This window comes from Coturnix japonica, chromosome 13, assembly GCF_001577835.2.
Source record: "Coturnix japonica isolate 7356 chromosome 13, Coturnix japonica 2.1, whole genome shotgun sequence".
NCBI classification, from domain to species: Eukaryota; Metazoa; Chordata; class Aves; order Galliformes; family Phasianidae; genus Coturnix; species Coturnix japonica.
Window position 1 is genome coordinate 15,078,368 of NC_029528.1, and position 26,862 is coordinate 15,105,229.

Genomic DNA, 26,862 nt, shown 5'->3' on the forward strand with positions numbered 1-26,862 from the left:
ATTACTGAGATATAGTAATGTTTCCATCCAAAGAGTCTATTCAGCAGGAGTGAGAGCACAAAAAAGCCCCATTTGAGCTGGTGCCCAGAAGCATTCTCTGCTGCCTAACGCAGCCCGCAGCACTTTGCAGCCAACGGCACCACATGGCAGCTTTCCCAATGTTGGAGACGCACATCTCAGGCTGCCTGGCAGGTCCCTGAAAGCAGGATTTGCCTCTGGATCTTTGAAAGACCTGGGATGTATGAGAGGAGTGCATGGATGGAGAGCACTGAGCGTGTCTCTGAAGCAGCTCTCGTGCCCAATGCATTACCAGGCTACAGAGACAAGCTAATGCCCATGAGCTGTGCAGGAATATAAGCACAGGAAGAGCTGTAAAAATAACTGGTTGTAGGGTAGAGAGCTTGCATTTTTAATGCCTGCCAGTCCCTATGGAAGAATATGAAAGGAGGAAGAGCTGTCAGGCTGACCATTCTGACCAGCCATGCCCTGTGTGGATGGGGCATTGCTGTAGCTGCCATCAGGTTCAAGCGCTATCCCCGCTATGACAAGTCTCTCCTTTTATTTATATTAGAATTGAACCATTTTAGTGCAGGATTTCCTCCAGTAAGGCAGACAATGCTCAGGGCAGGTGGGAGGCTGAGATGGGGCTGAGCTGACAGCTCTCAGAGGAGACCTGAGCTGCATACCTGGGGGTCAGATGGAAGTACAGGTGCACATATACCTCAATGGCTCCTTCTGGGTGAGACACCACCATACAAACTGCCCGTTTCCAGTGCCTATGGTCTAGGGCTCAATTCTGAGACATCCCTTTGTGATGCTGTATAGTTGTAGTTACACAAATGCATAGTTGCAATTACAAAGTGAATGGATAGTCAGAGGGTATATAAGAAAAGACTCACAAATGCTGAGGCTCACAATTGAGATGGATGCTCACCAACATTGAGGCTCACCACAAAAACTCCACACAGGAGCAAACTCCAGAACAAGATGCTGCCTTAGTGGTGGTCAGCCCTTACATGGGGTCTAGGAGAGGTGGAGCCAGGCACCACCCCTTCCAGGAGCACAGCTGAACTACCTTCACCTGTGCTCCCACAGCTGACCCGTCACTTGCCCCAGATGGTTAATCAGAGGTTCAGGCTGTGATCAACAGTTTCCCATACAGATGCAACATCTGCAACTCCAATGCAACACAGTGGTTCCATGCCATTATATCCAGCATGCTGTGGGGCTCGTGCACCAGGCACACAGAGGGGCTGCAGCACTCTCCTAGTATCTGGCCTGAACCACCTGACAACAGCAGGGAAGTTATTACTGGAGCTAAGCTGGGAGAGATGCTTGCTGCCCCCGCAGGGAGTCAAGTCCATTTGATGCTTTTATTGCTTCTTGAGGCTGTTATTAATTTTATTGTATCACTTTGCATAATTCTTTTGTCTTCTGAAGCAGTGAAACAGGCTAATGCTGTTCAGGGTCTCAGGCAGCAGCTGTTTTGTGTTCTGTTTTACCCTTAGCACTCTGCAGAGGCCGTTGCAGAATCCACTCGGCAGCAACAAATCCTTCACCCTACCTTCTAATTGGGACAGGGAATCTTTCATCTGCTCACAGCCAGGCAGATGCGAGCTGGGACTGGAGGCAGCAGCAGCAGCCAGGTCCCTTTCATGCCCACAGTCCATTCCCCCTGGGGCTCTGACTCCCACAGGCCCCAGATGTGCTCCTGCCCCCTCCCACCACATTGCCCATTACCTACACATAGACAAGGTCTTTTCTGGGTTAATCCCAAGAGCTGCACTGCAGCCTCCTCAGGCCTAGCCCCGAACAAACAGGGACAGGAGCAGGAACAGCCACAGCATGGCCATCACTTCACCCCAGGCTGAGCCCCCTCCTGCCTCCAGCAATGAGCCCCCAGCTGATACTGCCTTCCCTGTTCCCTGCTGGACCCTCCCCCAGACACATCCAGGTTATCTCCTCCTGTGCTCCTATTCCTGCAGCAAGCTGGTGGGCGGTGAGCAGCCAGGGGAAAGCTGAAATGAGCCATAGAAAGCAATGCACAATAACAATAATCCACAGCCAGATCCAACCCCTCCTCCCCAGCAGCTCCAGGCGTCTCCATTGCCGCTCATGCTTCTCTGCCAGGACCTGCATAGGTCTGAGTGCAGCAAGAGGGGACCTCAAGCCCCCAGCCTCTGGGTGAAAGGAATGAATGAACCTTCCTAGGTTGCTCCAGCAGTGAAGAAAGCCATGGGGTCTGCAATGTGCTGGAGCTGAATCCTGCTTTGCAGCTCAGTAATGGTCCCTGCCATGAGGTGCAGCTGGGGCTCGGGAAAGCCAGCAGGCAGGGTGAGCTAGCAAAATACCATTTATTGGTACAAATCAGACATCATGAAACAAACTTGCTTTAGAAAGAGCTGTTGTGTTCTGCACAGATGGGCTGGACTGGAGCTATCTGGTCACAGACGAGCAGTCGGCAATGCTGGCAGACAGTGGGTGCACAGGTGTGGGGCTGCAGCCCGGCCCTCGGGCTCCTGGCAGCCTGGTGGAAGTCCTTGAAGAGGAGAGAGAGCAGTGAGAGCTGCATGTCCTGCACAGGTGGGGCTAACCAAGGTGCTCAGGACTTGAGAAAATGGAGATGGAAGTGAGAGCAGGAGAAGGAGAGAGCTGTCACTGTGCTGGGACTCCTCTGAAGAAGGAAACTTCCTCTAGGATGATGCCTTGGAGTTTCCCAGCAGGTCTTCACCCTGTGTATCTTTAACAGCCCTCTGGCCATCCTGTGCTGGTTGCAGAGCAGGGGCTGGTGGTGTCCCAGGCATGGCTGCATCCTGGACTACACAGCTCTGTGTGTGTTGGGTGGCAGTTTGATGGGCAGCCCACATAATGGCTGGGATTTGCACTCAGACACCAGCTCTGGATGTGCAGCATTTCCACTGGGTCCCAGGAACAAGGCACTGGTCGCTGCCTCGCTCACTGATGCCACACTTGCTCTGTGTACATCTCCCTACCTCCTGGGGCAGAAATACAGGCATGCAGCACAGCACATTCACACAGCCAGACAAGACAAAGGGACAACATTTACAGAGATGGATCGCCCCTAAAGGGGACGTGGGAGTGGGGAAACTCAAGGCAGATTTGCTGAAATCTGCTCATCTGGACACCCAGCAGCACCTGCTGCCAACACAGCTCTGCAAGGGACGAGAGAAATGCCTGCTCCCCCTCCTCCCGTCCTGCCTCATCCTCTTGCTCCTTCCCCCCCCCCACAGGCAGCCCTATAAACTCCCGAGCAGTCCATGCATGGAGCTGTGTGCTGCAGATGGACCCAGCAGCTGAAGTAAGGTGTAATATGGGTGATCCAGGCCCTGCAATGGACGCTATTTCAGGTCGTTGTTGATAACCACACCATCAGGCATGTCGTAGTATGTTGTCATTTTCTTCCTCTTGCCAAAGGTGGAAAAGCTGTTCTTGCTCTCCAGGCCTGGAACCAGGGGGGCATCTTTACTGGAAAGCAGAGTTGGGGTGCCGGGGATGTAGACGTTGTGCTGGTAGTCAGGGGCTGGGACGTGCCCGGGGTACAGGGGGCCATACTGGGGTGCCCAGACGCTGTTGGTGCCCGCTGAAGCCTTCTGAAACTCTGGAGAAAAGACTGGAGTGAGGACGGCTTGTTGGGGTCTGCACCCCTTGTCAGGGGGATGGTCCCACCCATGTCCCAGAACACCCATGTGTCACCACCACCCTCCCTCCTTCCCAGGGCCCTGGGCATCCCTGCACACACTGCTGGGGGCAGGGCTGTGTTCCCCCAGGGACATCGGCTGGTTCTGGTCTCCCACCCAGGCAGCCCCATACTGACCAGAGACCGGGGTCACCAGCGTGCACAGCCTCTCGTGCTCCTTCTGCAGGGCTCTGCGGATTTCCCCCACATCCTCCAGGCTCTGGGAGCTAAAGAGAAGAGACCGAGGAGACCATTTCAGTGCTGCATCAGAGGGAGCCTCCCCATCCCCACAGCCCCTCCATCTGTGCCTGTAGGTCCCATACCTCTTCAGAGCAGGTCGCTGCACGCTGGGGGGCAGCCAGTCTGTGTTGGGCTGCTTTATCTGGAAACACAGAGTGGGGAATGTCTGTTAGCCTTCAGTAACCAGCAAGGCCCCATCTCCTCCATCCCCTTTTCTTGTGGGAAGCTCCAGTATTACAGACAGGGAAACTGAGGCAGAGCTAATCCAGCCCCCTCCCTTCTGGGCCCCCCACTCAGGACACTGGCTTGTCACTCGCTCACCACCTGTGTGGGATGTTCCATTGCCAAGCTCTGCTCTGGGGAGAGAGAGTGGATTTTAATTCCAACAACCCTTTGATGCAGATGTGATGATGACTTCACCCAGGTCTCGGGCACCAGGGGTGAGGGTGCAGAATGGGCGGTGTGTGCAGTGATCTGAGGCTGCAGCTACCAGGGGAATATCCCATTAACACATCAGGCAAGGCCAGTGGTGCAAGGAGACGCAGAGGGAGACCCTGCTGGCAGCAAGTCCTGTGCTCCATGCAGGGCTGTTTCATTAGTAGTCCAGAGTAAATGGATTAGACGCTTCATCACCCTCCATCCTTGTAATCATGTTTTGGACAAAGCCTCTCGTTGGGAAAATGAGACATCCCTGATTTCAATACCTAATAAATGCTGACATCAAAATACCACCCTGAGATCCCCACTCCCTCCCCAGCAGCAGAGCCCATGGCTGTGGTGCCTGGATGCGGACATAAGTGGGTCCCCCCTGGCATGGGGGAGCACAGAGGTGTACTGGTGTGGAGATGGTCCCTCACCCCCCCCGACTCCAGGCACTGAAGCAGCTCCATGGCCTCTAATGCACGCAGAAGGTGATGGGGAGGGGACTCCATCTCACTCCTGCTTTTCTCTGGGGAATCTCAGTGGACCCTCCCCACCACCCAACCCTATTCTCTGTGAGGACCATGTCTGATTCCTCCTGTGGGCTGAGGGGTGAGATCCCTGGGAATAGGGGGCATGGAGGAGTGTGGTGCCAGCCCTGTGCCCACCTCACCTGCTTGGGGCCGTGGAGGGGCTGCCCTGGCCGGGACCGCTTCCCAGCAGCAGGCAGGTTCCCAGGGCCCTTCTCGTTATTGCGGGGCAGGCTGCAGGGCTTCAGGAACATGAAGTCACTCTGGGCAGATTCTGGCCCGAGGCACAACTTGTAGCAGTAGCCCGGGGGGCCACCATCGGGCACATCGAGGTGGGCGGCCGTGCTGGCACCGGGCTGTGCTGCCAGGTTGGATGTCTTGAGACCATCAGGAGAGCGTCTGGGCCGCGGGCAGCAGCTGCAGCCATCACCCTGCCAGGGGTATCGCATCCCACGGCACCGGATGGCTGTGAGGATGAGGATGGCCAACAGGAAGGTGAAGGAGATGGAGCCCAGGGACACCAGGAGGTAGAGGGTGAGCGGAGAGGAGGAGGCTTCTGGGGGGAGGCTGAAGTTGCTGAAGTCAGAGAGAGTCTGTGGCATGGTCTCCACCACGGAGAGAAGGAGGGACACAGTGGCTGAGAGTGCTGGCTGCCCTCCGTCTCTCACCTGCACCAGCAGGCGCTGCCGGGCCGCATCCTGCTCCAGGAAGGAACGGAGGGTGCGCAGCTCACCTGTGTCTGGTGCCAGGCTGAACAGCGTGAAGTCGGTGGCCTGGAGCAGCTGGTACGACAGGCGGGAGTTCAGCCCTGCGTCTGCATCCACTGCCGTCACTGTGCCCACCAGGTAGCCAGGCCCAGCAGAGCGCGGCACCAACTCGGTGGCCACGGAGCCATTGCGCGGCATGGGGGACACAATGACAGGAGCATTGTCATTCTGGTCCAGCACGAAGATGTGCACGGTGACGTTGGCACTGAGCGGGGGGAAACCCGCGTCCTGCGCTTGCACCTGGATCTGGAAGCTGCGGATCTGCTCATAATCGAGGGAGCGCAGGGCGTACATGTGCCCGCTGTCTGAGTTGATGGACACGTAGGTGCCCACGGGCATGCCATGGATGTGCCCGTCAGTGATGGAGTAGGACAGGTAGGCGTTCTGCTGGCAGTCAGGGTCCAGAGCACTGACAGAACAAATGGAAGCCCCCGGCGCATTGTTCTCCATCACATAGACGCTGTATGAGGGCTGCAGGAAGCGCGGGGCGTTGTCATTCACATCAGACACCGGCACGGTGAGGGTGCTGCGGGTCAGCAGAGAGGGGGATCCCATGTCCCGGGCCGTGATGCTGATGTTGTACTCAGACACTGCCTCCCTGTCCAGTGGTTCCGTGGTAACCAGTGTGTAGTAGTTGCGGAAGGAGGAGCGGAGCTCGAAGGGCGCACTGGGACTCAGCTCACAGCTCACACGCCCGTTGTCCCCGGAGTCCCGGTCCAGAACACTGATGACTGCAATGACGGTGCCCGGTGGGGCATCTTCCTGCACCGGTGTGGAAACCGAGGTAAGGGTCACCTCAGGAGCGTTGTCATTCACATCAAGGAGGTGCACAAGCACCCGGCAGTGCACAGCCACTGCTGAGGGCCCGCGGTCCTTGGCTTGCACGTAGAGCTCATGCAGGCTGGCACGCTCATAGTCCAGGGGGCCCTTCAGCAGCACCTGCCCGCTGCGGGGCTCCACACGGAAGAGCTCTCGGACACTTGGTGGTGCGTGCCCACTGAAGGAGTACTCGATCTCCCCGTTGGGGCCCTCATCCAGGTCGGTGGCGTTCAGCTGGATGACCAGGGTGCCGGCGGGGGCGTCCTCAGGCAGGCTCACTCCATATGAGGGCTGGTCAAAGGCAGGAACGTTGTCATTGGCATCCAGCACGGTGACAAGGATTTGGGCTGTGCCCGAGCGCCTGGGGATGCCACCATCAAGCGCAGTGAGCAGCAGCCGGTGTGTGCGCTGCTGCTCGCGGTCCAGGGCGCGCTCCAGCACCAGCTCTGCAAACTTGCTGCCATCGCTGCGTGTCTGCACCTCGAGTGAGAAGAAGCTGTTGGGGCTGAGCTGGTAGGTGTGCACAGAGTTGGTGCCCATGTCGGAATCCTGGGCGCTCTCGAGTGGGAAGCGGGCACCCAGCACGGCAGACTCGGCCACCTCGAGCACGTACTCCTGCCAGGGGAAGGTGGGAGCGTGGTCGTTGATGTCCAGCACCTCCACCTCCACACGGTACAGCTCCAGAGGGCTCTCGACGAGCAGCTGCAGGTGGAGCAGGCAGGTGCCCCCTGTTTCGCACACCTCCTCCCGGTCGATCCGCTCGTTCACGAAGAGGATCCCGTTCTCCAGGTTCACCTCCAGGTGCTGCCTCGCCCCGGCCCCGGCCACAATGCGGAACCGCCGCGCCGACAGCGTGGACACGTCCAGCCCCAGGTCCTCGCCGAGGTTGGCCACGAAGGCTCCGTGCTCCAGCTCCTCGGGCACGGCGTAGCGCAGCTGCCCGCCCGTGGAGTGCGGAACAGCCGGGAGAGCGAGGAGGAGGAGGAGGGAGGGGAGGGAAAGCTGCCCCCTCCCGCAACGTGCCCCGGCCCCCATAGCCACACAGCCCCCCCGGAGTCCACCCGCCGTGCCCGTTCTCGTGCTTCCGAGGGGTTCCGGGCTGCCGGGATCGGCGGGGGCCGTTCCCGGTGCTCCGATCGCGCAGTACCAGCCCCCGCCGCGGTCGCCGTTTAACCCCTTCTCCCCGGAGCCGCTCTTAATCAGGGGACGGGGCTGACCCCGAGCCGAGCCCCGGTGAGCCCGACCGCTGCCCCGGCCCGGGATACCGGTGTTACCCCTCAGCTGCAGAGCCCGTCCCCGCGGTAAGATTAAGAGGAGCGCGGATCGCAGCGGCTGCCAAATCCCCCGGCTGCGTCCCCCGCCGTGCCGGTCCTAACCTTTAGCAGATGGTTAAGCCCCTCCAGACTTGATTACATTTCCCCGCACACCGTTTTCCTTGTAATGCGGAGTTTTTAATTACCGGAGCAGGGGGATTACAGCCTCGGATAAAGCTGAGCCCATCGGCACGGAGGCGCTGAGAGACCCCCCCCCCCCCCCCCGACCCCCGCCTGCCTCCGCCCCCGACACCCCCCTCTGCCCGCAGCCCCGCTCACGCCGGTACCGAGTGCAGCCCTCTCCCGGTCCCCGTCCGCGATCCCACCGGGATCGGAGCTCAGGGCTCCCCCCGCAGCGGGAACACGGGCACAAACTTTCCGCCGGCCCCGGAGAGGGAGGAGGGCGCGGACAGAGCCTCGGTTCCCGTCCTGCCTCCGCAGGACGACCCCCGCCCCGCCCGGTACCGGACCCGGTGGTCGATCCTCGCCGCGCTCTCTCTCCCGTCGCTCCGCAGGCTCCCGTTAGCGGGACGGCGCGGACAGCCGCCCCCCGGCGCTGAGGTCCCGGATAATCCCCTAACGATCTAGTTAAGGGATCGGCGGAGCTCGGAGCGGCTTGAGCTGAGCACGGATATTTTACCGCCTTTGTCTCTGCCTCCCGGTCCCCAGCGGGCTCCCGCGGAAGGGAATTGCCGGCTCCGGGCGGACCTCGGGAGTCCCGCGTGGGAGGCGGCGTGCGGGGCGATCCTGCAGGCAGCGGAGCTGGGGGCGTTGTGGGGCGGGGAGGGAGGAGATGGACCCCGGGAGCGCAGCGCGACCCACGCGGGACGCGGCACTCGTGGGGCTGCCGAGGAAGGCAGCGGGGAAGGGCGGGGTGGCAGCGGGGTGGCAGAGAGCAGCGGACGGGTTATAAGAGGCGTCGCCGGGTCACGCGTGGGCTCGGACCCGGGAGGGAGCAGTGGGATCGGGACGGCTCCTGGTAAGCGAAGCCAAAGCTGTATCGGAAGCGCCGATCGCTGCCGGCACGTTCCCTGCACCATCTTCCGAGCCAGAGCCACCCCTCCCCATTTCACCTTCCTTATCCCTGCAGTGACCCCACAACCTCTGATCTGTCCCCTCGTCCCTGATCGGCCGTGTCGTGTTCCCCCCCCCAACCTCCCAACCTTCCCTTACACCCCTTAAATAGCGGATCCGAATCTCCCCCAGCTCTACAGGAGCTAAGACGAACGAGGAATTGGGCGGTGGGGGTCTCGTTTTCCCACCCCCGTTTCCAGCCAAGTGCGTTCCCTGAAATCCTCGGAGCTGTTTTCACCCTTTTGTTTAATTCACATTTCAATATTCATTCTCCTCCCCTCGGGTGCGATGTGCTCCGGGCGGAATTCTCCCCCCGCCCCCCTCGGCTCGGTCCTGTTTGCGTTTCTCCAGCTCTACTGTGCGATGTCCCCCAGCGCAGCTCATCACTTTTCCTGTTCTGGGGAGGTAGGGAGGAATCGATCCCTGTTCTCCCTCGGTTTTTGTGTTTTTGTTTTTTTCCTATGGGATGCAATGGAACATCCCCATTAGCTCCTCTTCCCCACCTTCCCAAACTCTGCCCCCTCCCCCCCAGTCCTCCTTCGGTGTCCTTCTGCAGCACCAACCCTCTCCAATATCTGTGCTTTACCAACCATATAAACTCGCTGCTCGCAGCCCCTCCGGATCCTCCTCTTCCCCATGTCCAAGACTTCAGTGGACCAAAGACAAAAGAGGAGGGTGGGGGGCGGGGGGGACAACGACACGGGTTGTCCTCAAGATCCCTCTCCTGGGGGAAATGTCACGGGCTGTGGGGTGAGTGTGGGTGCTGCAGGGGGATGAGGACTCAAGAGAGACCTCCTTGTGAGGAGGGGGGTTGTGACAGGGGACAGCAGAATGGGGGAGATGGGATGGGGGGAGCCCAGCACCCCCCCTAACAGCCCGCTCACGTGGCACAGATTTTATGTTCTCTCTTTCATCCAGGGGAGCATTCAGCCCTGGTTCTCATGGGATAAGGAGCCAGAGCACAGCTAGAAGCTGGGCTGGGAAGGCGCTGGAAGCCACAAGCAGGGGGGCTTGGCTTGCTGTGAGATGCCTTGGCACAGCGGCGGGTGGCCGGCTGCCGCGGGTCAGCACTGATGCGCCTTGGCAGAGCGGCTGGCAGGTCGGGATGCAGCAGGAGATGCCGCAGGTTGAGCCGCTTCGGAAAAGCCACACAGGGAGCAAAGAGGGGGGAGGCACCGCACTGCCCACCGTGTTCTGGGGCAGAAGAAGGGTCTGAAAGTGAATCAGCCCCTGTCAGACTTCGTATCCCCTCCCCCAGCTCCCCAAGGCACCCGTGTGCCCAGCCATGCGTATGGGTTTGTTGCTTCCTTCTTGCTGGAAGCGAGAGCAGCTATAGTTTGCATTGCCCGTGAGGGAAAGCACAGCAAGGGCTCCTGCTGGAAGCTGGGAATGAGCCCACTGCTCACTGGCCTACAGCTGATGAGCAGCACGGGGTCAGACACCGGAGGCTTGACTACTGGGAGCCACCAGGATCCTTCTCTGCTGAAGCTTCTGCTTCTGCCATCCCTTGGGAGGAGAAAGCAGCGCCCTGAAGGGGGTGGTGGCCATCCCAGTGTGTTATCGGTGCTGGTGGGACACCCTGCCTGCCCTTGAGTGCTGGGATGTGAAGCATTAAACATACATCAAGCCATGCTACAGCTGTGCTGGCATCCCCAGTATGAGAGAGACATTGATAAAATGGAGCAAGTGCAGTGGCAGCCACTGATAGCAATACAGGCAGCGCCCTGAGGAGAGGCTGAGGCTGCATCAGCCTGGAGAAGGCAGCAAGGAACAGGATCTAACTGCTCTCTGTTTCCCTAAAGGGAAGATGGAGCCCATCTCCCTTCTGAGGTGCACAGAGACAGGATGAGAAGCTGTGGGCACAGTCTGGACAGGGGACATTTCTGTTAGATACCAGGAAAAGAGCTTCAGTGTGAGGATGGTAAAACTCTGGCATAGGGACCTGGCAGGGCTGGGAATCACCATCCTTGATGAGGCCCTGATACAGCAGATCTACCAGCCCTGTTCTGAGTGGGGCTGGGACAGGAGAGCTCCAGATGTCTGCAGAGAAATGGAATCTCTCTTGGAAGAGAGATGACGCCTCCTCTGTCGGGCAGTGGGATCCTGTAATGCTGCACACGGTGCCTGTGTCCCAAGTTTTGGCAGAAGATAAAACCGACCAACAACGAAACAACTGATGTAAGGCTTGGAATGAGAACTTCCAGGGGGGAGGTGAAATGAGGCTGCCTCAATTGTGCAGAAAGAAGGAGGGCTGACTGCAGAGCCAAGGAGGTGTCACAGGGAGGAAATACCGGGGGTAAGAGTTGAGCTGCAGGCACAGAGACCCCCATGGGCTTACAGCTCTATGTGTTGATGGGTCAGAGGGGCTCACACTGTCTGGACTGTCAATGGTGTCCTCAGATCAACATAGAACAGATTTGTGTTCATCGGACCCATGTTCCCCAGAGTACCTGGATGACATGGGGACACCGGCCCTGGGGGGAGGGGTTCAGAGTGACTTCACATCCTCCAGCACAGGAACCACGACAGCTGTCCCCACTCTGTGAGTGATGCTACAAGAAATTTGCCCTGCTCCTTCTTACGGTCCAGCAGCCACAAGGATGCACGCTGCCAGCTGCCAAAGGGTCAGAACTCTAATGTAACTCCAGCACTTCCCTTGGTGGAGTGCCCTGATCCTGAGCCTAAAGCCTGAAACCTCTCCTGTCCTCATGGGAGTTGGGTTCAACGAGTCCTTGCCTGCTCCCCACACACCTCCTTGCATCTCCACCCCAGCAACAAACACGTGTCTGCGTTTCCCTTCAGAGCCCCCAGTCTCTGGGCTGGGTTGGCTGTTTCAGGAAGGAAAGGCAGAATAAAAGAAGGCACGTTCCCCTCCATCCCCATTTGTTTTGTAGCCATCTGCTTCTGTGGAGCCACCGTGGACCTCTGGGACTCATCTGTGGGGAGGAAATCCCAGTTTTTCCAGCACTGAACAGCCATGGGAATTTTTCCAGCTTCCCAACCCCCCCCCCCTGCACCTTCTTTCACATCCTCACACTCAGGACAGACACTACCCCTACCTCCCCCCAATCCCCCCAAGGACAACACCCTGAGATGCCCCCAGCACCCCCGCCCGCTCCCAGGAGCTCCGCACATCCCTCACCCCCCCAGCCCTACTTCTGTCCTCTCTGTCGGGAGATCAGTCTCCCAGGTACCGACACGCACGAGTCCGACCCCCCCCGGGAGGCTGGGGGTGGTGTTCTGTGCGGGAAGGCAAAGCTGCCATCAGCAGGCGCTTTGATCTGCAGACAATTACAGACGAGTGTAGGACCTCGCCTCGCTCAGCCAATAAATAATGGAATCCGTGCGTTGACACAGACAGATTCCCCCAAACTGTCAGAGAAAGGGAGACAGAGAGTGAGAGGAGCGGGCAGGGAGGGGAGAGGAGGGCATGTGGGGAGGCAGGGAGCAGCGGTGGGGGAGAAGAGAGCAAGTGTGCGAGGCGGTGGTGGTGCGGGGAGCAGCAGGGGAGGAGAAGGGATCTGTGGAGGGAGAGCAGCACCAAGGAGGATGTATTTGGAGAGGGGAAGGAAAAGCAGGCAGGGGCTGTGGGCAGGGAGGGGGTGACGCACACACAGCAGGCTGGGAGCAGAGGAAAAATCTGGAGGTAGAAAAGAAAGAGAAGGAGGATCAAAGGCACGGCCACACTGCTGGGCTCCACGCTGCCCGGCGGATGGCACTGCTGTGGGCAGGGGCCAGCTCCTGCCCTCCAAGGAGCTCCCAATGCACCCACACACGTGGGGTCTGGTTGGACTCCAGCTGAAGGCTGCCCTGGCAGCACAGCTGCCCCAAAGCAGCCCCGTGGCCCACGCTCCTCCACTCCGCCCCATCTTTCTCTTTCTCCAGCCTGGGGCTGTTTGCACTCCAGCTGATGATGGTTTTTGCTCCTGCCAGCTCCCAGCTGGGCCTTTTCTAACCCATGGAAAGGCTGCCCAGAGTGGGAGGCAGAGGGCATAGAACAGCTGGGGACCATTTGCAGGTGGCAGGAAGAGGGAGGGAGAGAGACCAAGCTGAGACCCACCTCCTGCTGGTGGAACTCCAACATCTGCAAGGGCAGATCCAGCACCATCCAGCTCATAGAGCAGCAGGAGGTGAGGGTGCCAGCAAAGAGCCAAGGACAATTCTGCCTGAGTGCTGGGGGCAGAGAGCAATGGATTAAGACTCTACAGCAGCACCAGGCAGCAGTGGGAGCAAAGAGTTAACACAAAGTGTGCAGGGAATGCTATCTGTCTCTTCTCTAAATATTATTTCCTCCCATGAAACCAGCTTTTCATCCTTGGCTAGAGGCAGCTCCCGCTGCTGGGAATCCGGCAGCAGCTTGTATCTGTGGCTGCACACACCACCGCTCCCAGCACGCGTGCAGGCAGAGCCGTGCTCCCCCTGGGACAGGGACAGCAGCCCCAGCACAGGGACCAGCAGCTGGTCCCCCTCAGTGCCACAGGGGGGTTTGGTCCAAGGTTGCCAACGGCCCCAGGATGGAGCTTAGGGAAGGGGCTTTGAGGGCTGGGGCAGAATCTGATTTTAAAAAAAGGAATAAAAAGAAGAAAAGCCCTCTCCTAGCAGCTGTACTGCAGGGGGATTTCCTCCCACACCTCCCATGTGAAGCACAGAGCGATGCAGAGCTGCAGGCAGCGGGTTCTGAAAGGCTCTGTCAGACCTGGAAAGGAGAGAAGGGCTGGAGGAGTCCCTCACCCCAACATGTTCTGTGTGCTCAGTGGGGAAAGCAAGGTGACAAACTGGGAAAGCCAAAAGGTGCAGAGCAGCCCCTGTCCTTTCCCCAGGAGGGCTCTGCTGGATCATGGCACGGCCCAGGAGCAATTGTCCAGTCATCTTAATTCAGGCAGCAAGGGTCTGGTTGTGTGCAGAGCTGGTGGCTGAGATAAAATGGCTGCTACTAAATCTTGTCTGAAACAACCTGAACTTTTAATGTGCATGAAACAGAACCATGGCAGCATCCCTTTGCTGCCCCAGAGGGCACAAAGGCACAAGCGTCTCCTCTCTCCCATTCAGCAGGAGCCACGTGCTGCAGTCTGAGCAGCGCTGGCTACGTGGCTGGAATGAAAGTTGCCTTCCAGCTCGAGTGCTCAGGGAGTGTTTGCTGAAGTCTGAGGATTGCCAAGTTAAAAGGGTCAAATCTCCAAGGACAGTTGTATCTGACTGGCTATATATCATTTCAATAGCATCTTCAACGGGGATTATAATCTGAATTGAAGTGGAAAGACCTGAGGCAATGAAGCTGTCAGCAGTCTAAGATTAAGGAATTAAAACAGCAGCAGAGCATTACAGGATTTGTTGGAGATGTATTAGGAGGAGCAGGCTGAGCACATTGCAGCCTTCCTCGGGTCGGAAATTTCATAAAAGTACAGAGAAGGGCAAGAACAAGGATCTCATCAACGTGCATGAAAGAGAGAGGAGAGAAAGGCAGAGCTATAAAAACCCAGCCACGTAAAACATAAACCCCAACCGGAGCCCAAAATGAGTCACACAAGGTTTGACTGAAGTAAATAAAAGCAGGAATGAAGAGGATTGAGGGAGGGCAGAGGTGAAATGACACTGAGAGCCAGCAGACAGGGTAGAAGTGGCCCGTGATATATGAAGGCTGGTAAATTCTGGAATGCACCCTGGTCTGCTCCTGGTCTGTTCAATGGAAATGCAGGTCCCCAGCGCTGTCCACCTCCCCATTTCTCACTTGCATCTGAAGAACCACGTTAAAATGTGAAAAAATGGCAGCAACTGCCTGCAGAGCGGGGAGCTGGCAGCTGAGCAAGCAGCCCCAAGGGAGAGGACAGGCAAGATCTGCCTTTCCCTCTGCAGAGCTCCCCTGAAGGCCACCAGCAGCTCTGTGCACCGCAGGGGACATCGGCAGCTCTTCTCAAAGGAGGCAGCAGCAATCAAAACAAAGGACTCAAACTCCCACCAAAGGGCCAATTGGAACTATCCATTTATTCTGGGCAAATCGCACACATTGTTCTTTCATTTGCTCTATCCTAGATCAGCCCTGGGGAGGAGCTTCTCCCTTGGATTAAAGATATCAAAGTTATGGCACAAAACACAAAGGAAACCAGGGAAGTATCCCTTACAGATAAAATATGTAGGAAAATTTCAGTAACCCAGACTCCAAGCAGCCCCCAGCCCTGCTTAGCACAAGCCAAAAGGTTCATGCTGTACAGAACAGCACTGCTCACCATGGCACAATTCCGTCACCTGACCCAAAAAGAAGCCCAACGCCTCTGCATCTCACCACCTCACAACAACGATGCCCAGCTGACAACTACAATAACTCTGAACAATGCCATCCGTACAGAACTGCTGCACTTTATTGACACAAAACTGCACCCAGCAGAACGTTCCCCTGCACACACAAGGCCGAAGAGCACTGACGAGCAGCCAGATCTAGGACACAGAAGGAGATGGGAAGCTAAAGACAGGTGGAGTTTGTTCTGCAGGTAGAGCACGGAATCGCTTTTCAACTCCTCTGGCCAACTTCTACTGGGAGATTTACATACAAGTCCTCAGTCAAGTCTTAAAAGAATTATCCAGAGTCCCCCCGGTAAAAACAATCTGCTTCAACAAAGAGTCCAGAGCTTCTCAGTGATTCTTTTTGGTTGAGCCGAAGCCAGAGAAGCCCATCACAGCCGCCATCTCATCATCCTCTTCAAAAGTCAAATCTTCCTCTGCCCTCCTTTTCTTTTCTCTCTGCTTCTCCTTCTTGTAGGCTTTGGCCTTTTCCTCCTGCAGCGAGGAAGAGAACAGCAAAACAACCTGAACCTCCTGAGGTAGGTAAGCTTTTGAGATGTCGGGCACTGCACAGTTAACTCAAAATCCAACCAACATGACCCAAATTGTATCTGAAGAAATAAAACAGCCAGCAGAAATCTTGGTCTGCAGCCTCCCAGGAGGTTTCCCACTGCCTACAGACCACCCACTCCCACCCCAGGAGGGAAGTCGCACACAGAGGATGCAGCCGAAGCGATGCCCCGTGAAATCAACAGCTCTCACGTCCAAGCAGATGGCAGAGATTTCACCTGGAATCAACACTGAGAAGGGGCTGCTGGTAAAGCAAGAGGCATTTCCATCACAAAGTGCCCTGTTCCAAGGGCTGTGATGTGGAATGTCACTGCCCATTGGCTGTCAGCGCGGCAGAGTGACAGCCGCTCACTGGAACAGAAGTTGAGCTCTAAGTGGCTGTGGGGGTTTTGGCATCAAAGATTTTGCACTGCACTAATCAAAGTGCTTTGCTCTGTAAGGATCACAAGCCCTGGAACAGCGCCAGGCTGGTACTGGGCGACACACAAGTATGGCTCCAGCTCCCGACTTAGCAACTGAACCTGCCATTCCCATCACCATCCACTGCTCTGCAGCTATTGAAGACAGCCAGGCCCTGAAGAAAACCGCACCAAAAGCTGCTGCTGCTGCTTTCTTTGTTGTCATGCATAGATTGGCAATAGCTTTTTCACCCACTGCACGCTCAGCACTGCTAAGGCAGTCTCCTGCCTCTCCCGACTGAGCAGGCTCAGCAGCACCAAGGCCTCATGGCAGAGCATGGGGCTGCCAAGCACTAGGACTTGCAGCCTGTGGAGCAAAGCTGGGGGCTTCAGCAGGGAGACAAACATGCAGCATGTCTGGTGTTTGTATGACTGCTGTTGAAGGAGAAGCATGCAGAGAAGCTCCTTAACTGTCAGAGCTCTGTCAGTTGTTTCTCAGACATAAACTTGATCTCTGTTTCAGGGAACTGGCACTTAAGCCCAGATTTGAGAGGAATCCGATGCTTTCCATTGCCTCCACACACATCCCACAGCACAGCACACCACTCATGAAGCCCTTCTTCACTTGGGAAAGCCACACAAAAGCAATGTGCCACATGGAGGAGGAATCAATCAGCAACCCCCAGAACCACAGCACACCACACGACGATCAGGAACAAGCACACGGGTCTGTTTATCAAAGCACATAAATTCAAACACAAGTAATGGGACACAAAGCAGGTGCACCGTCAGGGCTTCAGTACTCTTAGCAGAAGCTTGAAGTATCAAAAGTTATCCTCATGCATAGAGAAGGAAAAAGGATTTCCAGGGACCAGAGCAGAAACTATCCTTAAGAAAACAAACAGCAAGTACACAGACCCGGTCAGTGCAGCAGATAAGAAGCCCACACTACCAAGTACAAGATCTTTGTTAAACAGGATAAGGAACCAGGGCTGCTTTCCTCAGGGGTTCAGCTTTGCCAGCTGCTGCCCACACTCACCTCCTCACGGAGCTCCTTCATCCTCTCCTCGAAGTCATAGTCCTTCTGCTTCTCCTCCATCTTCTTCTTGTTCACCTCAAAGCGCTTCTTCACCTGGTCCAGCGTGGAGCGCTCCACCCTCATGGACATGCCCAGGTTTCTCTGGTCTGGAGGAACACAGAGCCACGTTCAGCACATCCTTAGCCTTTAAAGGTCTGCACACAGAACCCCCCCTTGCTCCCAGTTCAGTTAGCACAGCATCCCGCCACCACTCGAAGCACAGGCCCAGACACCAGGGATTCCTCTCAACACCATCTTTCCCTAAGGACACGTCAGGTAGCTCAGATCCAACATGGGGACTCTTACACAGCAGTGCCCTCTTCCCCTCCTCCCCTGAAAGGCATATGCTTCCTGCCTTCATTTGGGTCCACACTGCATGCATTGGGATTTCTTACGTCAGAGAAGATCAGGTGGGATCTAAGGGTATACCATAAATCAGACCAGTCAGTGGCTAGAGTGATCCTTGTATTACTCATACCAAGGAGGAAGATGCAACCTTTTATTTTAAGGTTCCATATTAGGGAGCTCCTGACCATGTTGGTTTTCTGATACGTCAGGCAGTTTTTATCTTGAACCAGGGAAATAAGGACCAGAGTATTGAAAAATGAGTCAGAATTAAACTAGCAAGCTGGCTTCCTTTGGCTGCAGGAGAAGCTAAAGAAGCAGCTTGCAGTAGGAGACCCTGAGTATATGGGACATTTCCAGCTAAAGATATTAAGACAGGCCTTTAATTCAATGTCGTTTTGCAGCCATGAACAGATCTGTCCCAGGATTGCAGCAGCACTAGGAAGTTCAAACTTCAAGTGGTGCAGACACTCTGAGTGGAAAAAATAACTCTATCTATTGAGAATAAAAGACTCACTATTTCTTCTGGGCTTATTCCACACAAACAGTCCATCAGCCTGGAGAAGTTGCCATGAAATAAAGACAACATCTTCACAGCTCTAAAGAGTAAACTCTGCCTAGACCCCAATCACCAAAGCACATTTTGATCTACATGTAAATGTTCAGCTCTCAGAAACTGGTGATGCATGAAGGGGACAGCCTACAGAGTTGCACCAGCACTCCAACAATGCAGAATAATTGTCCTTACGTTTTTTGCCATTGATGTGATCCAAGAAGTTAATGGAGTCTTTCACCACGCAGTCACATACATTACAGTAATACCTAGCAGGGGAGAGTAAGAAAAGGAAAACATTAACTCCAAAGCACGAGGGGAGGAGGACAAGATGCTTTACCACAGACTCCAGAGTCAGAACTCAGATCCAAACAAAAAGGGCAGGACATACCCTCCCATCTCTGACTGAGGGGTAGTTTTGGTAATGACGATGGTTTTCCCCAGCTTCGATTCCAGGTCCACTTTGTAGTCTCGGTGCCGCAGAAGTTCCCTTTTGACAGGCTGAGCCGGTTTGCCTAAAACATAAGCAAAAGTCTCAGGTGTTCATCAGAAAATGTCAAGCTTACCCTGCTGGATTTCAATCAGCCCTTGACAAAGAGGAGTCTGCCAGGAACCCACAAACTATGTGATTTGTGCAGAAACTGCACTCAAGTTTCTGTTTGCTTTGTTGTTTGCTTGTTTTTTGTTTTGCTTTTGAAGTCAGTAAAGGATACCACCTCATTAGGTAAGCTAAAATTAAGTCTGTCATAAGAAACAGGCAGATCTGTGAGGTATCTCCAGCTTTGACTTGGGTTGTACTCCTGAGATCTTCCTGTTTCCAGGGGCTGATTATCCCTCTCCCTCCACAAAGAAGAGGCCAACAGAGACAAAGATTCTCAGTACTTATTTTTGTCAGAGAAAAAAAATAGTCAGTGGCTAGCACAGGAAAAAAGGAGCAGAGCAAACCAGCCTTGAATTGCTTCTGTTTCCCCTCTGAGATTTCATTTCCAGCTGCTCTACCCCTCCCAAGAGGGTTTGGGTGACTCACTGCCAAAAGAGCAAAGCTTGCCTGCAGTCAATTCACTACCCACCATCTTTCTTTTCTCTCTCCTCCGTGAGCCGCTTCTCTGCAAGTTTCTCATATTCATCTTTGTCCCACTTTCGACGGAAGTCCAAGTTCTTAGTCTGAGAATGAAACAAAGTATATTAACGTTATCATACAGTCTGATTAGTGATAAGGGGAGACTGAGGAAAAACATGGAACTGCTTGCCCTGTAAGGCCACTGCAGCGACTTAGGAGCACTACAGTACATTCCCACATCTTCTGTTTTCATACCTAGGAACTAAAAGGATAACACTGAACAGGCCTATATCTACTTCTTCTAGAAGGATTTGTTAGAACTGAATAAAGTAATGAATTGATCTCAATAGCTCCCAAAATGATCACCCATCACCTCCTTCTGAAAAACAGGCACAAACAGCACTGAAACTGATAGACACAAAACTGCACAGGCACCACCTGATGAACACAGGACAGTCATTAGCAGATTACATACATCTCTTCTAAAGATTAAATCCCAGTTACAAATACCAGATGAGTGAGACAGGAAGATGCAGGAGTAAAGAGGAAGGATGTGTCTCCCTGCTCTCAAAGGTATCAGCAATACACTCACCTGCCATGGGAACCAAAGCACTGAGTTTACTTCCTGAATCACAGGAACCAATTTGAGTTTTTAAACTGAGATATTCATGGGAGCAGAACACTCCAGAAGACACAGAGGGACATGGAAATACTAGGAAAGGTTACTCTGAAACACCCAGCGAGCTGCCCCACTCCTTTAACTCCCCATTTAAGTCAACCAGGGAAGGGAATTAGCATCTTGGAGGCAGCCTGGCCCTCCATCAGCCCCTGGAAACACTTCAGACTGGGAACAACAGGGTAAAATGTGTGAAGAGAGGCAGAATTCAGGTAAAGCTGGCACCAGATTAATAAAATGATTAGGGTAAAAGTCCCCATATCCAACAGATATCACTGCTGGGGGCAGAAGTGACTTGCCAAGAACACTATTTTCTATTTACACACCAGCCTGGCACAGCACCATCCCAATGACTGGGCAGCGAGGGCCACAGTCACCACATCTGGCAATGGATGAGCTTACAACTCACACACTTCCCTACCCGCTTAAGAAGACAGCTGGATCCCATAGAGCCAGAGAGCTGCATTTCACTCAGAATGGCAGCAAGAGGCTCCTGGTTTCATATTAAAAAGAAAATTAGGGATGTATTTTAAAACACCTCCAGGAAAAGAGGACCCACACCCACCCACTGCCTCCCTGCTCAGCCAAATCAAGAACCCAATCACAATCCAAAGAAAATAAATCCCATTTGAAGCTATAGCTGCAGCAGCAGCAGCCATTTAATGATTTCTCCTCCGGCAATCCTTCAAATGGAGTGAACAACTACTGATAAGAACGAAAATACCTTAGGGAAGTGTAGAAAAATTCTCATTTATTCCCAGAGCTTCTAAAGCACTTTAAGCATGTCATAACAGGTTTTATTAACCACCCTGAGCAAAAGACAAGAAAATATCACAGAGTGCAAATTAATGGTGTGGGGTATCTTCCAGAACCTCCATCCTCCTGCATAGCAGCACATTATCACAAATCAGAGCCCCGAGAGGAGACAACTTCCTTGCTGCTCTACTCTCCTGTTGTAATAAAAGGGAAATTGCTGTTTGTGGATCTTTTACCATCTCCCCGGTGCCAGCGCAATGAAAGAAAGCAAATCCAGCTGTGAGCTGGGCACCTCTGACAAGAGCTTGGATAGATGCTGTATGCGACATTGGTAATTACAACCTGAACCTCTGATTAATCAGCTGGGGCAAGTGTTGGGTCAGCTGTGGGAGCACAGGTGAGAGTAATGGAGCTGTGCTCCTGGAAGGGGTGGAGCCTTCTCCACCTCCTCTAGACCCCATTGAAGGGCTGACCCTCACTAAGGCAGCATATCTTGGGGATCACTCCTCAGTGCTTCCCAGCAAACTGAAGGCTTCCATTGGGTGAATTTTTCCTGTAAATAACTTTTTGGGTATTTACAATTACCATCTTTTCATTATTTGTCGCCATACTGATACTATCCAAAGAACTTTTTCTCTTAATTGTTCTGATGGAGATGAGGATTACTGCAACGCCAGCCTCTTTTTCTAACAGAGCATTTCCCAAGTAACAACTGAAAAACAAAACTGCCCCACAGCTCCACATTCACTGTGGATGCTGGCACCAAATGACTGACCCACTACTGGTGCCAAAGCCCACACAAGGGCACAGGAGCCTCTGCCCCAGCTCTAAGAAATGGGATCACAACCCCAAGCAGCTGAAAACAAAACATCAGCTCTTGGTTCCTTGGCAGACATCCTGCTCTGTCTGCTCTCCCTGCACTGTTTGCTTTCAGCAGGTGGCTTCAAGCGAACAAAAGATTTACCAAGGCAGCAGAAGAACGAAGCCCTGCAGTGCTGACCATTCTGGGTATCAGAGGAGCCTGGCTGCCCAGTCAGGTCACAGCAGCGCTATGTGCCTCATTCACCCAATCTCAGCATTCCCAAATCCTGCAGCTCCACAAAGGAGCTCAGTGCCCGACACACAAAGCGAACAACCCCACACAGTCACATCTCACAGCCGTGGGTAATGCTTCCCCATGCAGCACAGAGCAGCCGGCAGCTGGTTCCGCACACCGCAGGTCAGGCCCTTGTCCGCTGCCTGGAAGGGCTGAGAAGCGGCCGGGCAGGACGGGGGGGAACATGGGGCTGGTCTCACCCTGCCGCCCCTTCAGCCTCTCTGCGATCCCTGACCGCCCCCATCAGCCCATGGAGCCGTACACACGAGGGGTTCCCCATAGGCCCCAACGCGACCCCTCCGACCCGCGTTCCGCCCACAGGCCCCGAGCTCGGCCTGGCCGCCCCGGGCCGGTCCCGCTCCCACCCTGAGCGCCCCGTGCCTCCAGAGCGGCCCGTCCCACCGCGCCCCCCCAGGCTCCGTGCAGGAGGGAGCTGGGCACGTACCCCACTGCCCGACGCCATGTTGAGCACCAGGCCCCCAGGGAACGGGAACTGTCGCGCTGCGCCGATCGGTGCCGTAAAGCGAAGCAGTCCGCCCAAACACCACCAAGTGCCGCGCTAACACATAGAGCGGCAGGGCGGCCTACTACTTCCGGCTGGAGCGCCCCGCCCCCAGCGGCGCTCTGTGCGGCAGCTCTATGGTCACGGTCCGGCCATGCTGCGGTCGCTGCCCGCCGCCCGGTGCCCGGTGCGGTTGTCCCGGCTGTGCCCGCTGCTGCTCGGGCTGCTCTCCCGCCAGGTGCGGGCGGCGGGCTCGGCTGAGCGCGGCTCGGTGCTGAAGACACCCAAGGTAAGGGCGGTACCGTCCCGTCCCGGTGCTGTCCCGGTGCTGTCCGGTCCCTGTGCTCAGCCCCCGTTCATTCCCCCCCAGGGCACCCGCGACCACCACCCCGCACAGATGACGCTCCTGGGGCGGCTGCTGGGCACCGTGGTGTCGTGCTTCAAGCGACACGGGGCGGCCGCCATCGACACCCCCGTGATGGAGCTGCGGGTGAGGACCTGGGCCGCAATGGGAGCTGCGGGGTGACCCCGGGCTGCCCCGCTGCCCTACGGGCTTCGATCGGGGGCAGCACCCCGTTTTCTGTGCCCTGTCCTTTATACCGGGGGCTGGGGGTCCCCAGGGGGATGGGGAGGCCACGCTGCTCTCACGGGCTTCAGCCCAAAAAATGAACGTCCTGCCTCAGTGATGGCTCCCAGCTGAGCTGTGGGTTGGGATCACACACCACAGACCACAGACAGCCCCGCTTGTGCTCCGTGCTGTGCACTGCACGCCTGGTGTCTCACTGTGCCCTGTCTCCTCTGACTGTCACTGTAGGAAATGCTGATGGAGAAGTATGGGGACAACTCGAAGCTCATCTATGAGCTGCAGGATCAGGGAGGAGAGCTGCTGGCCCTGCGCTACGACCTGACTGTATCCTGCCGTTACTGCACACAGAATATGCAGCTTTGGTGGCAAGAACAGAGACAAACTGAGACTACAGCTTCCTCTGCCTAGTTTAAAGGCATTAGGTAGATCATCAGTGTCCCGGCCTGTCTGCAGATCCCAGCTTTGTCCCATCAGGATGGCAAAAAGCTCCTTCCCATTAACCAGTGGACATCCTTTCCAGTCAGTCTGATATCTGCCGCAAAGCTTCTCATTCATCCCTACTGTGCTCATCCAGTGTGCTCCGCACTGCTGATCATACTTCTTCCTTGTTACAGTGCCCAGCTCTGTGCCATCCTGTGCAGGGTATTGTTGTGGTAGTTCTGAGAAAGCAACAGTGTTTGCTGCAGGTAGAAAGCAGGCATCCATCCTGGGCCTTCTCCATTTCCACAACATGCCTGAAAAGCTCTTGTGCTATTATATATTGTATTTTCTTTGTCGCATCTTAAGAAAGCAAAATGACCTGGTAAAGGTCTATGTCAGTAAGGTGTTGATATGCTGTGGTTATGGAGGAAGTGCAGTTGAGCTACAGGAGCACAGCATTCTCATTACAGCAATACTCATCATCAGCTGTGCCGTGCTTCAGGTGTTTGTACCAGCTCTGGAAGTGAAACAAAGATGGGATCTTGAGGTTTAGCTTTTTGCACTCAGAGGATCTTCCTTGTTCCCATCCTTAACTCGTCAGTCCCCCAGGTGCCCTTTGCTCGCTATTTGGCAATGAACAAAATCACCAACATCAAGAGGTACCACATCGCAAAGGTGTACAGACGGGACAGCCCGGCCATGACCAGGGGCCGCTACAGGGAGTTCTACCAGTGCGTGAGTGTTGTGGCCCTGTGTGAGGGGACTGGGGAGAGTGCATAGGGGAACAGCTGAGAGCCAGACTTCAGCAGCTCCCCGGCTGTGCCAGAGCCTTTGCCTTTTCTTGTGCCTCAGGATTTTGACATTGCTGGCCAGTTTGACCCTATGATTCCTGATGCTGAGTGCCTGAAGATAGTGCATGAGATCCTGAGCGAGCTGCAGATCGGGGATTTTCTCATTAAGGTGAGACCAGAGGCAGGTATTATTCACACATTTGTGCCTTCACTTCCTGGCTCTAGTGTGCTGTGGGATTGAGACACCAGTCAAAGGACACAAGCAGACTCCCAGCAGATTCTAGCGCTCCTTGGATGAGGGCAGGAGGAAATTGCAGTGGAACACCTCCCTGAGCTAAGTGTGTTTCTCCAACCCCAGGTTAATGACAGACGAATTTTAAATGGCATGTTTGCCATTTGTGGCATCCCGGAGAGCAAGCTCGTCACTATGTGCTCTACTCTGGACAAGCTGGACAAGGTGAGCATTGTGCTCTCACAGCACATCACTTCCAGTCTTGGGTTGGATCTTGTGTGCTGGGCACTGTCTTAAGAATTAAGCCATTAGTAGTTGTAAAGGACACAAAGATATTCTGGGTAAGAGCAGTGGCTGGAAGTAAGACTTGGCATTTTCAGTGATCTTAGTTAACAATCTCTGTGAGATGTACACAGTAAGAATTGTTCACTGAGAATCATGTTATATTCCAGCATATGTTATGGATACATGGGCCTCTGGAAGCTGCGGCTGAAAGTTCTGCAGTGACAGATACTCTTTACTCACCTTGTAGATGCCATGGGAGGAAGTGAGGAGTGAGATGGTAGGAGAGAAGGGACTCTCACCTGAGGCTGTGGATCGCGTTGGGGAGTACGTCCAGCTTCATGGTGAGCACAGTGGGATCCAGCCCTTGCCCTCCCTCCTGCTCTGTTACGCTCCCCATGAGTGCAGCTGCTCTCTTCTATGCCAGGCAGGCCGGGGCAGGTGTGCTCTGGGCAGGGATGGGGGGACACAAAGGCAGCACATTATTGCAGGTGCTGCTGCACTGGCTGACCTGAGGCACAACTTGTCCCTGCAGGTGGCATGGACCTGATTGAGCAGCTTCTCCAGGACCCAAAGCTGTCCCAGAACAAGATGGCCAAGGAGGGGCTGGAGGACATGAAGCTGCTGTTTGAGTACCTGACGCTGTTTGGCATCACAGGGAAGGTGAGGAGGAGCAGAGGCAGGAGGGGTTGCTGCCCTGCTGGCCTAACAGCCCTGGGCCCCTGAGCGCAGCTGCTGAAGGGGCTTCTTTTGTGTCCTGTAGGTTTCCTTTGACCTGAGCCTGGCGCGAGGCCTGGACTACTACACAGGGGTGATATATGAGGCTGTCCTGCTGCAGCAGCAGAACAACCACGGAGAGGAGTCAGTGGGTGTTGGGAGCGTGGCTGGAGGCGGTCGCTATGATGGTCTGGTGGGAATGTTTGATCCCAAGGGACGGAAGGTGCCATGTGTGGGGGTCAGCATTGGGATAGAGCGGATCTTCTCCATCCTCGAGCACAGAATGAAGGTAGGTGCTGCTGGCAGTGTTATGTGTGGGGGAGTGCTCTCAGAAGCAGTTATTTGTAACTTGAGCTCTACAGTGTTGAGGAGGAAAGGATTTTGTAGGTGAGGATGAGTCATCTCAAGCCTAAATATCCATGCAGAACATAGAGCCCATCAGGCTATGGTTGTGAGAAGCATTCTGTAGCAATTACTAAGGAGATTTCAGAGAAAGCACCTCAGTTATTTTCACGTCAAGTGTGATGAAATAAGTGAGCTCCTGCTACAAGGTACATTCAGCTCACACAGGTGCTTCCATGAATGTGTCCCTACAGGCTTCAAGGGAGAAAGTCCGAACGACTGAGACACAAGTGATGGTGGCTACGCCTCAGAAACATTTACTCAGTGCAAGACTGAAGCTCATCTCTGAGCTCTGGGATGCAGGAATCAAGGTAAAATCAGGGTCTGTGTGAGATCTGGAGACCTGAGAGCATTAAAGGCAACTCTGGCTGCAGGAGCAATGAGATCTATGTGCAATTGTAGTCCCTGCTGTTTTGTTCCGAGACCCACCAGAGCAAATTTGCATTGATGGTTCACCACTGCTTCCTTCTAGGCAGAAATGATGTACAGGAAGGATCCGAAACTGCTAAAACAGCTGCAGTATTGTGAAGACACCGGCATCCCCCTTGTTGCCATTATAGGAGAGGAGGAGCTGAAGGATGGAGTTGTCAAGCTGCGAGATGTTGCAACAAGAGAGGAGGTGAGAATGTCTCTACGGCAAGTCTCAGAGGTGCTTCTAAAATGCAGCCACTTCCAAAAGGCTCTTGGCTTAACTGGAATTGCACTGGAGATGGGTATTGTGGATCTGGCGGATAACTGCTCCTTTCTGCCTGCTTTGTAGGTTAATATCCCAAGAGAGGAGCTTGCTGCTGAGATCAGAAGAAGGCTGGAGCCATAGGACTTGTTCTGGCTGGAGGTGCAGGACTGGAAACCCCACAGCTCCCAGCCATTACCTTCCTGCTGGAGTCTCCTCAGTGCTCACTGTGGTTAGGGTTGCATGGCAGCGTGCTCATGAGGAGCAGGCAGGTCTGAGGGCTCATCATACAGCGCCTGATCATACATACCCTGCTGAGCTGCTGGGCAGCCCGAGCTCTGTGCTCTGAGACAACGCGATGTGGGGCTGTGCAGGGGGTGGCGGCGCTGCTGGACGGGGCGGTGCCGGCAGTGGTGGCACAGGGGGGTCCACCCCGTGAAGGCAGCGCTCCGAGGCGGGGCAGGGCTGGGATCCATCAATGAATGAATCCTATCGGGTCGGTGCTGGCTGGTCCCGGTGCCGTTAGAAATAAAGCACAAATCACTGCCCCGCACTCACGGCTCCGCTCGGTGGGCAGCGGCTCCGCACT

General features: G+C 55.1%; 3 protein-coding genes across 4 annotated transcripts; 1 reads left to right on the forward strand and 2 right to left on the reverse strand.

The window, feature by feature from the left end:
• Positions 1–2,165: 2,165 nt before the first annotated feature.
• On the reverse strand, positions 2,166–7,979 carry LOC107320368 (protocadherin-10-like). Its single transcript, XM_015876126.2, has 4 exons — positions 5,031–7,979; positions 4,021–4,079; positions 3,836–3,924; positions 2,166–3,619 (listed from the first exon to the last, which is right to left on the reverse strand). Exons 1-4 carry the CDS (start codon positions 7,506–7,508, stop codon positions 3,360–3,362), a joined length of 2,886 nt encoding a protein of 961 aa, XP_015731612.1. The 5' UTR covers positions 7,509–7,979; the 3' UTR covers positions 2,166–3,359.
• Positions 7,980–14,822: 6,843 nt separating this feature from the next.
• On the reverse strand, positions 14,823–22,242 carry ZMAT2 (zinc finger matrin-type 2). Its single transcript, XM_015876132.1, has 6 exons — positions 22,114–22,242; positions 19,151–19,244; positions 18,472–18,595; positions 18,276–18,349; positions 17,144–17,289; positions 14,823–15,631 (listed from the first exon to the last, which is right to left on the reverse strand). Exons 1-6 carry the CDS (start codon positions 22,129–22,131, stop codon positions 15,488–15,490), a joined length of 600 nt encoding a protein of 199 aa, XP_015731618.1. The 5' UTR covers positions 22,132–22,242; the 3' UTR covers positions 14,823–15,487.
• Positions 22,243–22,288: 46 nt separating this feature from the next.
• On the forward strand, positions 22,289–26,826 carry LOC107320370 (histidine--tRNA ligase, cytoplasmic-like). Of its 2 annotated transcripts, XM_015876128.2 has the most exons (12): positions 22,289–22,459; positions 22,541–22,660; positions 22,985–23,080; positions 23,786–23,911; positions 24,029–24,136; positions 24,326–24,424; positions 24,732–24,825; positions 25,017–25,144; positions 25,245–25,487; positions 25,795–25,911; positions 26,073–26,219; positions 26,361–26,826. In XM_015876128.2, exons 1-12 carry the CDS (start codon positions 22,325–22,327, stop codon positions 26,415–26,417), a joined length of 1,470 nt encoding a protein of 489 aa, XP_015731614.1. In that variant the 5' UTR covers positions 22,289–22,324; the 3' UTR covers positions 26,418–26,826. The 2 variants fall into 2 exon arrangements, with proteins under 2 accessions (XP_015731614.1, XP_015731615.1); XM_015876129.2 differs by lacking the exon at positions 22,541–22,660 and having other exon boundaries at positions 22,290–22,459.
• The last annotated feature ends 36 nt before the right edge of the window (positions 26,827–26,862 follow it).

Bases quoted from the DNA above. Each gene is read 5' to 3' on its own strand.
- LOC107320368 (XM_015876126.2), bottom strand. From the start codon at position 7,508: ATGGGGGCCGGGGCACGTTGCGGGAGGGGGCAGCTTTCCCTCCCCTCC. The intron at 3,925-4,020 runs GTATGGGACCTA...TCTTCTCTTTAG, and splicing joins CAGCGACCTGCTCTGAAGAG to CTCCCAGAGCCTGGAGGATG. The intron at 3,620-3,835 runs GTCAGTATGGGG...TCTTTTCTCCAG, and splicing joins GCTGGTGACCCCGGTCTCTG to AGTTTCAGAAGGCTTCAGCG.
- ZMAT2 (XM_015876132.1), bottom strand. The intron at 17,290-18,275 runs GTAAGGACAATT...GTGTTCCTCCAG, and splicing joins TCACATCAATGGCAAAAAAC to ACCAGAGAAACCTGGGCATG. The intron at 15,632-17,143 runs GTGAGTGTGGGC...TCCTCGCTGCAG, and splicing joins TGAAGGAGCTCCGTGAGGAG to GAGGAAAAGGCCAAAGCCTA.
- LOC107320370 (XM_015876128.2), top strand. From the start codon at position 22,325: ATGCTGCGGTCGCTGCCCGCCGCCCGGTGCCCGGTGCGGTTGTCCCGG. The intron at 24,425-24,731 runs GTGAGCATTGTG...CTCACCTTGTAG, and splicing joins CTCTGGACAAGCTGGACAAG to ATGCCATGGGAGGAAGTGAG. The intron at 26,220-26,360 runs GTGAGAATGTCT...CCTGCTTTGTAG, and splicing joins ATGTTGCAACAAGAGAGGAG to GTTAATATCCCAAGAGAGGA.